At 41.1% G+C, this 14,484-nt stretch overlaps 4 protein-coding genes across 5 annotated transcripts in view; 2 read left to right on the top strand and 2 right to left on the bottom strand.

The window, feature by feature from the left end:
• LOC119027736 (butyrophilin subfamily 3 member A2-like) overlaps positions 1-14,484 on the bottom strand; it is a 316,811-nt gene that overhangs the window by 64,635 nt on the left and 237,692 nt on the right. The window lies entirely within an intron of this gene.
• On the top strand, positions 633-6,370 carry LOC119026900 (Fc receptor-like protein 5). Of its 2 annotated transcripts, XM_037111565.1 has the most exons (7): positions 633-647; positions 1,967-2,084; positions 3,548-3,636; positions 4,042-4,308; positions 4,992-5,252; positions 5,375-5,533; positions 5,973-6,370. In XM_037111565.1, the coding sequence occupies exons 3-7, from the start codon at positions 3,606-3,608 to the stop codon at positions 6,011-6,013; spliced, it is 759 nt and encodes a 252-aa protein (XP_036967460.1). In that variant the 5' UTR covers positions 633-647; positions 1,967-2,084; positions 3,548-3,605; the 3' UTR covers positions 6,014-6,370. The 2 variants fall into 2 exon arrangements, with proteins under 2 accessions (XP_036967460.1, XP_036967461.1); XM_037111566.1 differs by lacking the exons at positions 633-647; positions 1,967-2,084 and having other exon boundaries at positions 3,492-3,636.
• The window catches only part of LOC119026901 (Fc receptor-like protein 5), a 28,275-nt gene continuing 20,477 nt past the window's right edge, over positions 6,687-14,484 (top strand). Inside the window, exon 1 of the mRNA XM_037111568.1 lies at positions 6,687-7,029. The gene's annotated coding sequence lies outside the window, so the exon portion shown is untranslated. The remainder of the gene's footprint in view (positions 7,030-14,484) is intronic.
• LOC119026861 (butyrophilin subfamily 1 member A1-like) lies at positions 10,055-14,294 on the bottom strand. Its single transcript, XM_037111479.1, has 6 exons — positions 14,179-14,294; positions 12,870-13,223; positions 12,351-12,680; positions 11,256-11,273; positions 10,765-10,854; positions 10,055-10,377 (listed from the first exon to the last, which is right to left on the bottom strand). The coding sequence occupies exons 1-6, from the start codon at positions 14,228-14,230 to the stop codon at positions 10,061-10,063; spliced, it is 1,161 nt and encodes a 386-aa protein (XP_036967374.1). The 5' UTR covers positions 14,231-14,294; the 3' UTR covers positions 10,055-10,060.

The raw sequence follows: 14,484 nt of genomic DNA on the forward strand, positions 1-14,484 counted from the left end.
TTCCCTTTGAAAATAAGACAAATAATGAATATAATAACATTCTCGCATATTTATTCTACAGAAAGGTCAATAATATGCTGTGGTTTCATTTGGCACAAGTGGCTCTTCTATGTATACCGTTATTATTACGCATTTGCTACAAAGTAATATCCACTTAAAACACCTTGATTCTGCTCACCTGAGTCTCCACAAACGCCCACCAGCACCATGACGATAATGAAGAGCAGCAGCTTCCCCATCATCATCTGTGGCTCACTAATTATATGTAGATGTATCGTCTTTACCTTCACATACACTGATCACAGGGAGAGTGAATAACAACGACACCGCCTACAGGTGAGCTTCCGCTTCTTCTTCTTCTTCTTCTCCTGGACTTGATTGGCGGCTCACAGGTGCATTGCCGCCGCCTACCGGACTGGAGTGTAGCACATTAGATGACCGAAAAGAAAAAACAACCCCCACCCCCCAAAAATTAACCTTAAACTCTATCCATTAATAAGCCTGTTTCCCTCAAGTACTACTATATGTAACAGTGAAAATAAGTTTCAGAGTTAAATCCAGCTAAATGGAACTACGCCATCTGCTGTAGCAATTTGTCACAGCAAAGGATTGTGGGTCCTCAGACCCGGGAAAGTTTGACTGTAGAGGTAATGTTGTCCGAATTTCTGAATGAAATGAATGATAACTGTGTGATTAGCCGAGTGGGAGTTGGGCTGGCGGTGTGTACTTCTCTATTGTGTGTCCTGGATTAATTCGCCATGTTTTTGTGAGTTAACTCTGTGTATTTTTTTATGTTTTATCACCAGTAAAACTCCACACTAATGCTAATGCTAACGCTAGCTCGGTGCTGTCCTGTCAACAGAAATAACTGTTACTGATCCATTTTCCTATCACCCAGGTGTCCAATAAACCTGATGTCACACCTGAGCTGCTCTGAGTGATTCTTTAATGCAGAAGACATTACACAGAGGTCACATATATACTAATGAGGGCTGCCACGCAGGGGTGGACTGGCCATCTGACATACCGGGAATCATCCCGGTGGGCCGTTGACCCAATGTGGGCCGGTGTTTGGGATCAACACGGGTCCATGTTAACTGGCCGAACGCGTCTGTGGTCACCGTAGCTACAACAGATGCTGAAATCAGATGTTGAAGTCAGTCGCTGTATCAAAGTTGCTGGTTGTTACGGAGGACGTAACAGGAAAATGGAGAGTTGCTCTTCCTGTCAATGTGTATCTCCAATAAACCTTTATTAAAAACACATACTCGTGTCTTCTCCCTGTTTGAGTAAACATGCATCACACAGCAGAACTATAACCCTTGTAAAAAAAAAAAAAAAAATAGATAAAAACAATTACAGGATCTGCAGAAGAAGCTATAGGCAGTGGTTGATGCAGTGGGCAAATAGGTGGGGTTTAAACTATCAGTTGCAAAAATGTTTTTTTTTACTTTGACGCTCCCCAACTTCCTCAAAGATATCATTAATCACACAGTTAAAGAGTATTGGTGAGTACTCTTTCCCTACTGTGACCTCTATTGTCCTCCCAAACAAAAGCCCAACACCCAGTTATACATCTTCCCTCCCACTCCCAACTTAATCCAGTTTGATTAGCAGGCCTTCTTTCCACAACAGGTCAAAAACATGTCAAAAAACACAGCAGCCACTATCTCTTTATTTGTCTGTGCTTTCCAGATTTTTGATTCTAAGCACAATACTGAGTCCATTGTATTTCTCCCTTTATGAAACCCACTCTGACATACATCAACCTCTCTGTTACCATCTTTTCCATAGTTTTCCCTAATTGAGATGTAAGAGCAGTTGGTCTGTAGTTTGATGGGTCTGATGCATCTTTACCTGCTTTTAAAATTGGTTCTATAACCGAGGGTTTCCATGCAACATGCAACTGTTAATTGATTTCAACATTACCTCTAATGACCTGTCATCCATGTTATCTAACATACAGTAGCAGATGTCATCTTTCCCTGGCGCTGACTGCCCGGTGCTGGGGATGGCCCTCCTCAGCTCATACATACTGAATGGAACCACCTGCCTACCTACTCTGCCAACCACCCCAGCCACAGGTGAGCTTCCAGGTGACTTCTGCTTCATAGTTACATGATGTGGAAGTCTTTGTTTGTTCACTTTGTTGACTTTAAGGCACCATAGCAGAGCGAGCACATTGTTTTTGGAAGAATATAGGAAGAAGAAGAATGCCCAGATTTCAATCAAAACATCTTCTTCCTCCATGTCATTTATTTTCTGCTAAAGGACACTTCACATCTTTTCATTCCCTGGATGGGCACCCTGGAGGACACTGCACCCCATGTTGTCCACTCGCACAGCACCCTAGAAGGCACTGTATCATGTGTTGTCCATTTTCAAGGATGTGGGGTTCAGGAAACAGGCTGTAGATGACTCCAGCAACAGTAAAGAAAAAAGCCAAAGATTGCTCAGAATAAGCAAACTTGCCAACCCTGTCTCTCTCATCTGGTGTTCTTGGACTGGATCGACACTTTGCTGCCTCCCACAGTTCAGACCTTGAACTACAGCTCACTGACAGAAGAGAAGCTTTTATCAGTCAGACTCCACTCAGTATTGTAAAGAGCACTGTTGTTATCTCAGCTGAATGCTGCTCAGCTGTAAAGTTGTTGTTGTTGTGCTGCTGTACAGACTATAGTACTGTAATACACTGTGGTCCAGCAGGGCAGTGCTGCATATTCAAAGACTGATATGAAGTACCCAAAGCATGGTTTCAGAGGACACTGTGTTTGAGTTTGCTCAGGTTGATAATGTGGCTGCTCATGTCTGGGCCAAACCTCTGTGACCAGCATGAGGCTGAGGATGAGGTTGGCTTGTTTTTTCTCCCTTTGATTAAAGAGGAAGAGCTGTGATGTTTTGATGCACCAAGTCTGGCTGTTGCTGTATACATGTGAGAAGCTGAAAAGAAATTGATTGACTTGAATAATCAGTACTCATGAGTTGGACCACAGCCATGTTTTTGACTGTACCTGGCACATGTGACTCTATCATACTGCAAAAATCAAACATATAAATACCTAGCTATATCCTGTATTGGCCTTGTGGTAGTTCCTGTTAAAAAGGTGTAATTTGGACCACATATTCCCATGATGACAAGTTGAAAATAAGCTGCCACTTAACTATTTCAGCACTGGCTTGATGCTGTCAGGCCACTGGGAATTCTCCTGGTGGCCAATCTGCCCCCTGGTGGTGCTCAGTTCACTTTTGTCCACAGACGCCACCACAGTCAACAAAACATGAAAGTTCCTTGTTGTAGCTTTAGATTTAACTTTACACTATTCAGAAAATGATCCATATTACCAAAATGGAGATCAGCCATCAGGGGAGTCAGACAATACAATAAGTTATGATGGTAATTACAGTTTTACAGTTTAGGTTTATCATGTTTTTATTGTTTTGAACAGTAAAGTAGAACAGTGTGAAACACAGAGGTGAACATCAGTGTGGTTACTTGATTTGTTCCTCCTGTCTCGTTGTCGTCTGTCATGGTTTCCTTTAAACTCAGGATGTGGGCTGAGTGGGCTGAATCTGAACAGTAAGAACTCCGACAGCATCGACGGAGGATGGAGGTCGCTTCACTCTGCCTCATAATCTGTAAGAAATCTAACTTTTTTAATGACATATTTGGGTTGGATCATGAATTTTTAATACCAATTCTTCAGGGCTTTGTTCCCTACACTGATTATTAGTTTAGATTTCACACTGTCATTATTTAGAGTGGATACTGAGACAAGGAAATGCAGTTTTACATCAAACCAGAAGTTCACAGCACAGTAGGGTAAAGGTGTGGAGAGTGACAGTAAGAAGTAGAACGATACACCAACATAGATACAAAATCAACAGAAGGTACAGAATTGAAAATACTTTAACAATGATGAGCTGATGGTCAGTCTGATCACTTCAGAACCAAACTTGCAGGGTTTGATGTCAATAAGATTAGATGTCAGACTGATGTTTTTTGTTTTAATCTCATCTTTTATTTCCTGTTTGAATCACCAGCAGCCACCCTGAGCATCCATCCTGACAAATCCCAGTTCTTTCGGTATGAACACATCTCTCTAAGCTGTGCAGTGCCGGTAAACTCTACTGGCTGGACACTGAAGAGAAACACTTCATATAAGACATCTCAGCCATGCAAGGGGGGCTTCGGAGACCCACGTGACTCTGTGTGCACAATCAGGAATGTCCACCCATTTGACTCCGGGGTGTACTGGTGTGAATCTGAGCAGAGAGAGTGCAGCAAACCCGTCAACATCACGGTGGCAGGTATGCTTATATTTTCTTTCACATTGTGTTTTATGTTCCAACAAACAGATGAAAATCAAATCAAATCAAATCATAGATTGGTTACTTATATCTGAGGCCCGGGACGTTCACATGGAGAGGCCAGGACAAACAAAACTGTCATGTCACCTGTGAGCCACCTACTTTCTCTGGCCGACTGAACATTGCTCACTGCAGGGTGAACGCATCACTGACTGTGCGCTGCTTCAGATTTTTTTTCCAGGAAAGTTGCCACCGACACCCAGTGTGCATCTTGGCTATCATAGCAAACGGGCTTTCATTAATGGGCCATAGGCTCGATCATCAATGTGTTACCTCATTTAGTGATAGATAGTGATTTAACATATTTATTTACATGAACATTTTCAAGGTTATCACTCTGAATATGACGTGAGGCAGAGCTATTTTTCAACACTACCCATATCTTCCTCATTTCCTGCCTTCCTTCTTTTCACCATTATGATGTCATATTTTTCACACACACTTGAATCTCCCCCTTTATATTAAAAGTGTTGTATTGGCCCAGTCGGACACAATAGAATGTACGAAAAGAGAAGTGACAAAGACACTTGGATGTTAGGATTGATGATGTCAATATACTTTTGGAAATAAGACGTGGTGTTACGTTCTGTACTAAATGTTGGCTTTGCCTTTCTGTATTTCAGAGGGTGTTGTGATCCTGGAGAGCCCTGCACTTCCTGTGGCAGAGGGAGACACTGTGACACTTCGCTGTTCCTACAGGGAAAGATCTGCAAAGACTTCTACTTCAGATTTCAGCGCTGCATTCTACAAAGACGGTGAATTCATCGGTACTGAGCCTTCAGGAAAGATGATCCTCTCGTCGGTGTCCAAGCATCACAATGGCTCCTACAAGTGTGAACATCCTTTGAAAGGACAGTCGGAGCAGAGCTGGCTGTCTGTGGCAGGTGAGCTGATCTTCTGCTCTGTGTGACACAACATGTCGGGCTCTTTGAGACTGTTCTGGAAAACTCTGTGTAACATTTGGATCATGTTTCATGTCTGAAACTGATGTATTTCTTCCTCACAGGTCAGCCCTCGAATGTCTCTCCTCCTCCTCCTCCTCCTCCTCCTCCTCCCACTCTTCATCAACATCTTCCTCTCATGCTGGTGTGCACCGTCCTGCTCTTCATCCTCTACACTGTCATCCTCATCCTCGCCATATACACGTACCGAAGGTGGGCTCGAGGTAAGAACCGTTCTAATAGACTGTCATTACAGCTGTACTGATCATCTGATCTGCTGTCATCCTCCAAAAGACGCACGTCAAAGCTTCACGCCAGAGAGTGATCTGATTGGTCAGTAGTCTGGCTGTCATTCTGACACAAGTCTCTTAACATGGCTCCTGTTAGCTGTACTGTAGGTTACCATGGTGATAGACGAGATAGCGGAAAACCAAAGTCAAGCCTAAATAAAGGGCAGCTAACCCACACAGCTCGCTACATGAGAAAGGCCTCAGTTTGTGGTTAACATGGAGAACAAGGCCAACAGAGCAGAGCTGGTTGTCACAGCAACGTTGGTAGAAAGCAGGAAGTGAAACGAAGCCATGCAAGACTGAAAAAAGAAAAAAAGGTGGAATTCAATTCTTAAAATGACTTCAGACTTTCTCTGCTCTGATTTCCCTGCAGCTCGAGCTGATGTTAAAAAGAGAGCGTCTGATCAATACTGAAGAAGAAGAAGAAGAAGAAGAAGAAGAAGAAGAGCCTGTTTGCTGCCCAATATGAATGGAAAGAAGCTGATATTCTTATTTCTTTAAGCATCTCTTTGCCAGTATAGCACGATGCCTACATGCTTTAAGTCACATTTTAAACAATGATGCATGCACCGAACCAGCCACAAACATTCTGGTTCTCAGTCATTTGTTTAATGGTTTTTAATGTTTGATGGTGGACACTTTGTTAATATGCTTGATGCTGTGTATGAAATATTATTTGCATTTCTTATTCCAATGTAACAACGTCCAACAGTTATATACTATGTTACGATGTTTTGACTTCTGGACTGAAGTTTGCAATAAAATAACTTCATAACATGTGATGGTTTGTGTGTGTGTGTGTTTCTTTATGGAAACACCATGAAAAACACCATTTGCAGACTCAGGGGTGGACTGGCCATCTGACACACCAGGAATCTTCCCAGTGGGCTGTTGCCCCAATGTGTGCCGGTCCAGTCCGCTGTGTTTTTTTGTTTTGTTGTTTTTTTTCTTCTCTACATTTCCTCCAATCGGGCGGCCAACTGACTACAGAGGGCGAGCAGTGTGTTACCAGCATCGCCATATATAATAGGTCTATTTGTTTGTCATTGTCAACCAATCATGGGCTGGGGCCTGGGTGGGGGCGGTGCCTGATCGGGGGCGGGGCTAGAGTCCTACAGAGTGTGTCTCTCTAGGACTGTAGGCGGGACGGGCTGCTGCTGAGCCAGTAGTAACGTTAATGAGTACTACTAGTGAGCATCTTCGAAACTGTCGAGTCCGCCACTTGAAAATGCATAAGAGGAAGAAACGCCCGGGTGGTGCTGAGAAACAGCGATTATAAAACGTCTCTGGAGGTGGAGGCTTCTAAATGTGTGAAGTTGACGGACCTTTTTGGTGCCGGAACCACCAACCCGCCAGCAGCCGCAGGTGTTGCTGCACCGGGAGACGAGGGAGGAGGACCTGATGGTGATGAGCGAGTGGAGGCAGACATGGTAAGTAACCTTAGCCTGGGGCTGGCTGGGATACATTTTTGAGACATGTCCAAAACAAAGTAAAAAACGTGTTTACATTGAACGTGATGTGACCTATGAATACAGCTTCCGCTAATGCTAACATGGCTCCTCAGGGACTGAAGCCGTTATTTTTCTAACTTTGACAGTCTAACATGTGACAGCATGTTGGCCCACAGTTGAAGGGCTGTGACTGCTGGTAGTTGTGGTCGATTTTGTTCAAATATGCCAAACTGTGATATTATGGGTTTTTGTTGTTCAGATGATTTAGCTAAGCTAGCTAACAGATGCGCAAGTCAGCGGTCTCTTGTTGCCATAGCAACAGTAAACATTAACGTGGACTGATGAACTGTTAATTTAAAGATGCAGAATCAAGCTGAGATACTTTAGCTCAAAATACAAGTAAACCTATAGGAAATTATAAGTTTAATTTCCAATATTTACCATTGAATTTATTGTAATCTTTTAATTTATTTATTGTTTAATGAGGTGATAACTATTTAATAGGTATAATTTATGTGTAACTCTAATTTATGTGTAAATGTGTTACTCTTACTGTGGTTTTCACATGGCTGTGTGTAGTGTCCTAAAGAAAACAGGACAAAGCAATTTGACTATCTTGTTCATAAATGATGGTGTCAGGGCTTTTTTTATGACACACACACTTTAATTGATATGAATACTTTGTTTTGAGGAATGACCTCTATTTTGAGCATGTGATATGGTTTTGCAGGTTACCAACAAGGTTTTGCAGTTTGTACTAATTGTTTTTAGAAATACACCAACTGTTGTGCAAATGTAAGTAATGATGTGTAAAATGCTCCAACGCCACTGAGAAAAACTGGGTCATATTGGACCCTGAGCACTATACGAGGCTTAATTATAGCTTTTATCTGTATTTTCAAATGATTTTTTTTGTCCACTACTTTGTGAAAGCTCAATGCACTGTTAATGTTGTGGAGCAAAAAAAAAAAACGTGAATGGGGTGTACATATTTTTTGTGAGAAATTCTCGTACATTATGCTGTGGTTCTGTAGAAGATTTTCATGTTGATGATTTTATTTTTCCAACATCTGCATATTTTTTAAGTTCTATTAACAGTTATGGAGGCCTCAGGCCTCTTTTGAGACTTTTAAGTCATCCTTCATGACAGATAAATTTGTTCACTAGGTGTCACCACGTCACACAAAGGCTACTTGGCTACATATACTTGTCAGTACACAGATACTGAGTACAAGTTCTGTTCTGTTTGAATTTGATGAGGAGTGGACCTGGCTGGCTGCAGACGAGGAAGTAGGGCAATACATACTTGTGCGCATACACGTACATGAGAATGCATATCTTTTTTTCACTTTATGGTTTCATAATGGCTGAGTCACCGAGTTCCAGCTCTAATGCTGCTACTGTCTGTAATATATTTCTATTTAGATTATTTGTCAGGATATGTTGTTATTATTGTCCCTGTTTGTCCTTATCTCCCTGTCTCTGTCTCTTCACCCAACTGGTAGAGGTGGTGCCCACCTGAGTCTGGTTTTGGGTTCTTCCCGTTAGTCTCGTCCCACCCCTTGTCATGACATAACTTCTGTTGTGATTTGACACTATAATGAATAAAGATTGACTGGTTGATTGCTATAGCTGTCAGTTTTAGTCCTTGAGTTCATAGCTATGTGCTTTATTTGTTAACTGCTATCAAGGAATATGACTCTCCTTTGTAGTATGTGTGAGAGAAGATGCCGCAAGATTTGTGGACTTCTATGTAGTGTACTCTGATAATGTAGTGGGCTGGTCTGGACAGAAAATGCCAGGGCTGAATTTTTGTCCCAGTCCACCCCTGGTGGTGTCTGTGGTGGTAAATCCTGGTGTGTTTAGCGAGGCCTCGGGACATCTTCAGGAGTGTTTGTGGCAACCAGAACCAGATATTTTGAATCAAAACATGATGTTTTTTCACCCTAACCAAGTGTTTGTTGTGCCTAAACCTAACCAGAGTGTAAGCATGCTGCCAAAATGTAACATTTTAATTGTAAAGTGAACATTTCTGCACAGTGCATAATGTGGATTTTTTTAGCTGACACCGATAACCGATAATTACCTTCTTATGTCCGATAAGTAAGGGAAATGTATAGAACTGCGGTCATTACTGGGACACCACGCGAAGCTGTTTCAATTTCATGAAAATAATTGACCACTGAACATCGGGAAGGCCCATTCAAGTGAATGGAGCATTCTACAGCATTAACAAGAGCCGTGTAATAACTGATAATAATTTCAAATTTTTTTATTTGAAAAATGACTTAAAATTTTCATTTATTTTAAAAATAGTTTGCATGTAAAAGATGTGTCAACGTATTAAAAACAGGTGTTGAAACAAAAAGTAAATTACATTTCTCAACACAAAAGAGCTCACTCTGCAGATAAATATTGACGCGATATTTACGATTTTATTTAAGTGGCATGCCCGTACCAAACAGAGATTCTTACATATAAAACAAACATTGTCTGAAACTCAGTTTGTCATCTTTGTGTTGCCAGATAATTAAACAGTTAACAGTGTTCACAGTTTGGTCTCTCAGTATCACTGATGAGTCTGGGTCTGCTGGTGTAAAATAAGGTGCTTTGTTTTCCAACATTAACTTGGAATCTTGAGCAAAAGAGTCTGATACAGCAACATACATAAACATGTGACATTATAACGTTAATACATTTCAGATACCGTGTTTGTTATGTTAAAATGAAATGGAGCACAAACACAATTTTCAAAAGTAGCACCACAATAAAAATAAATAAATAAATACATTCTCATTATTCAAAGTGTAAATGAAGCCAGTAAAGAGTGCAGAGCTGGATGTTTAAGTGAGTCTCTGTGCCCAAATTATAATTATCATAAACTCCTTTGCAGATATTCTTGTTTATTCTTGTTTAAACCCAAACTGAAACAGTCACTGCTCAGTGATCAGCTTCCTGCTCATGCCAAGGTTGTAAAGTGACTGCTAAACAGTGTCGACTCTGATAAATGTCAACACTTCAACCTGGCATCGTTTGGATCCTTGTTCTGGAGGAAGTTACCAGATGTTGGACTGCTGTTGGTTGAGGCTGCAGTGGACCGGTCATGGTGACAGAGACCTGCAGAGTGGCTGATATTGTAAATGTCAGGGCTGCTGTGGATATACCTGTTGATGTTCTGTTGTTGGAGGATCTTCTCCTCTATGGTGAGCTTAGTTGTGCTGTTGTCAGTCCAGTGAGGCCTACTGCTCAAGAACTGTTTTTCTTCTTGATCACTCTCTGTACTGTGATCAGAGGACTGCCTGGTCTTTGGCAACGTTTGTCTTTCTCCTGTGATAAAACAAAAAAAAGTTATTCAAAAGTTATTTCTCACATTAATGTCTAATGAAGCTGTTCATTGATCAAAAGTCCATTTTGGCAGAGAACTAGCTGTTAGCATGTTGCTGCCTGAAGTTACTGACTCTGTTTCAGGCTGTGTTAGCTGAGAGTATTAGAGTTTGTACAACCTCGACAGTCTGAGCACTGTACACTGTACTTAATGTAACGTTACATCTGATCAACTGTTACAGAAAGCTGGGATTTGTTTTTTGACAGTGGTGTCTAAATAAGAAATATATATGTATTTATCTCTGTATAATGTTGCTTTAAATTTTATCAGATGCGACATTGTTTTAAGACAGACAGAGGAAATAAAGAGAGAAGAAATTTGTGACTCACCGATCTTTCTGTTCTTCAGAAATGCGCCAATAACAACAAGTACAGTCACAGCAATGACAGTAATGATAACTATAAAAGTGGAGTGAAAACCTGAAAGAACAGAGAAATAAGTCAGGATTTGTTCTTCACTTTGGGCCTCAAAGATAATGTTCATCCATTTTTCAAACATGGATTATCTGTTCAGGAATAAAGTATAAACTTAGAGTCGGTCCCACTGAACCTGTCAGAGCTCTGAAATGCTCCTCTGACTTTAGGAGGCAGGTTGTTCTCTGAAAAGCTTGGTCACCACGAGTCTTCAAGTGATAAGATTATTTTGATTTGATTGGAGGCCAGAATAATAATGAACTAATTTTTCCTCAGACCATTCTGATGAAGACAAAACCTGAACAGAGTCAACAGCCGTGTAGCAGATGGTGCTTTAACACCCAACTACTGAATGAATTACCTGTTGAATGACACACTGATGATATCTGTGTAGAGGAAACACTTACCACGGGCTGGTGGTGGCTCTGTGGATGGAAATGAAATAAAATGTTAAAATGTGTGATAACATCAGGTTTCCGTTGAGGACATTTTTAAAAAATGGTCTAAAGGCTCCAATGTGTAAGATTTAGTGTCAGTAAGAAACAGAAAGACTTCAAACTCAGATTTCCATTTTTTTCCTTACAATTTTTGTCTTTTTTCTTATTTTCCAACTTAAGGGTCACACCTCAATTCCTTTTTTTTTACATAAGCCCTAATCCTCTTCTGTAAGTTTTAGTAATCAGACCATCTGCAGCTTGTTTGTGGCGACCAAATTAGATATTTGAAGCCAAAACAAGAAGTTTTCTGAACCCTAACTGAACCCAAACATGTGCAAGAGAAACACTGAAAATGTAACCTAAACTAACAACATTAATAAAAACAGCGTTTGAACATGTTTGTGGTTTTACAGAAAATAATTTGACAACATTTATTCTGTTGCTTGAGTTGTGAGACGAGGGGTGTTCAGTTGGTTGCGTTGTGGTGGCAGATAAGATACTGGGTCATGATCATTCATATGAATACATTTGGAATATCCCCTGCAGTCCCAGCTGAGGTCTAACATTCAGCTCGACGCTGACATGGATGTTAGGGAAAGACCAATGTTTGATGCAACCTTTTATAATGACAGTGTTGAAATATTTGAGCAACAGGTGTTGCCAAAGATCACCCAAGGCCCAAGGAAGGAAAGGACCTTATTGAGGTTTTTGCAGGCTGTTAAAAACACATCCAAGAATGAGAATAACAAGTGGCAAGCCCAGATGATCAGGATGATAAAAGGATGGTCCGGGGTGTGGAGGGCTACCTGTACCAAAAGTATATAACCTTTTGGACTGAAGACCTGCTGTTTCACCAATGATTTGAGACTGTGAGTGTCTTTTATAGTTAGTAAGTTTATTGTGAAGTTAAGAAAAGTAGTTCTCCACTACAGCAACTGCAACCAAACCACTAGATGCCACTCAATCTTACAGACTAGACTAGATTTTAGTGCTAAAATACTTTGAACAGTTATTTAATATTTTCTCTTGTTCCATTTCAAGTTGCTTCAGTTTATCTGTACTCACCAACAACAAGTGTAACGGAGCTTCTTTGCAGTTTGGGAACAGAGCAGGTGTAATTTCCTGCGTCCTGCTCAGTGACGTCGGTCAGTTTTAGAGAAATGTTTCCTCTGGTCATCTCATCTGGGAAGAGAGAAGTTCTACCTTTGAAGTTCTGGTCCTGAGAAACTGGATCATCCCCCCTGTTTCTATAGACGTGGACCAGGACTGGACCACGTCTCCACTCCACTGATAGTGTTGTTACATCCAGTGGAGGCTCCAGGTGACACGGCAGGATGATGTCATCACTGACTAGTACTTTAACTGGTTGGTCTGAGCCAATCACATCAGACTGTCCTGGGGGAACAAAGATCACAGTTAGACTTCCTGTTGAAGCATCAGTGAACACTTTGTTCCTCAATAATGATAAAAAAAAGTAGAAATATCTGAGCAACAGCTGGTTCTAACTGAGACATTATTTATTTAAAATGTAGTCAGGGGACTAATGGCTGGGCAGAATGATCCCATTCTACCTTTTTGACGTACCAACAATTAGTTTCACCTCAGCTTCCTTCTTCATTGCAGGGAGAGAACATTTGTAGGTTCCAGCATCAGACAGTTTCACACTGAATATTTTCATGGAGACGTTTCCACGCGGCAGTTCATCCATAAACAGTCTTGTTCGTAAAGAATAAGATGGATCTTGTTTCTCAAACAGCAGTCGTCCATCTTGGTGATAATGGACGTACTTTGGCTCCAAACCTGCTTTGGTCCACACCACTGTCTCATCACTGACGCTGACTGCAGGTTCAAGGTGACATGGAAGAAGAACATCATCACTGACCAGAACTACGATTGGTTGATGTGAACCAATCAGCTGTGTTTGAGCTGCAAGTAAAACTGAGGAACAAACAGGAGACAGGAGCACGTTAGTATACCTGTCATCAAATCACACTCAGTGGACAGAGGAGGGTCGAACAGCAGCACAGGTATTCATTTAAAAAGCAGGAAACAGGTGCATCAGAAATAGGTGTGACAACAGGCTGGGATAATCTAAAATATTCATATTTCAGAAGGTACGCAGCATTTTATCAGATGTTATTTCCTCTGGCTGAGCAGAAGACGAGGAGTCAGAGCAGGTGTGATGGAGGAGTCTGATGAGAGGGTGGTGCAGGATGGATGTGTCAGTTTGAGGTGGTTTACTTTAATAACTCCATGTCAACACTCAGACTCAGCAAACAAAAGGCAGGATACTGTTTGTGTAGTTCAACCAGTTCTGAGTTCCGATTTTTTTCTCAGTCAGCATTTGAACACTGATCAGATTGTGACTAAAATGATAACATAGTGATGACAGTTAACACAGCAGCAACTTGGTACTGACAGTAAAAATATTGTTGTGTACATAGAGTCTAACTGAAGTGATGACTGTTATGTTCTAACTTCCTGTATCGCACAATGAGAATTACAAAGATACAATAAATGTTAAATATCCTGCGCAACATGTGCCAGATCAGTTCCCCTAAACATCACTGTTGTATCGTCTGGCTACTTCCTCTTTTTGAACAATGAATGTAGTGTCTTTCTTCTGGTTTATACACCTGAACCTGAACTTAGCTGAAATACCTGTTTTTACAACACATGGATAAAAAGAAATTTAAATTCAAATTTCTTCTCTCGCAGACAAGAAAACAGGCTCCTTTTAGCTTTAGAGCAACATTAGTTTAAATCTAAGCTGCCATTTTCATCACATTATTACAGGTTAATATAAATGTTCAGAGTGAATCTGCAGCTACAGAAGTGCAGCAGTTTACCTTCAAATGAACAACAACTGTCTGTGTGAGTAATAAGAACCTACCTGTAAGGTTCAGACAGGTGAACAGCAAAGCCAGGAACACTGACTCCTTCATCCTCCACAGATCATGATGCTTCAACTGAATTATTCAAAGTGGGTGGACAGGCTTTATCTTCCTGTGAACAGGGGAGGAGCTCAGCATCACTGCGGTGTGTAACAATGACCATGATGAACATGTTGGGATCTGCCAGGTGAAACGCTCCACCCACTTTTACCAGACTGACATTCAGACTTCAGGTTATTGAACAACCTGTATTATGTATTTGCTCTCACATCCTAGATGAAGGAATATAATACACCCTGATGTGT

The sequence above is a fragment of the Acanthopagrus latus genome, chromosome 10 (genome assembly GCF_904848185.1).
Source record: "Acanthopagrus latus isolate v.2019 chromosome 10, fAcaLat1.1, whole genome shotgun sequence".
Taxonomy (NCBI): Eukaryota; Metazoa; Chordata; class Actinopteri; order Spariformes; family Sparidae; genus Acanthopagrus; species Acanthopagrus latus.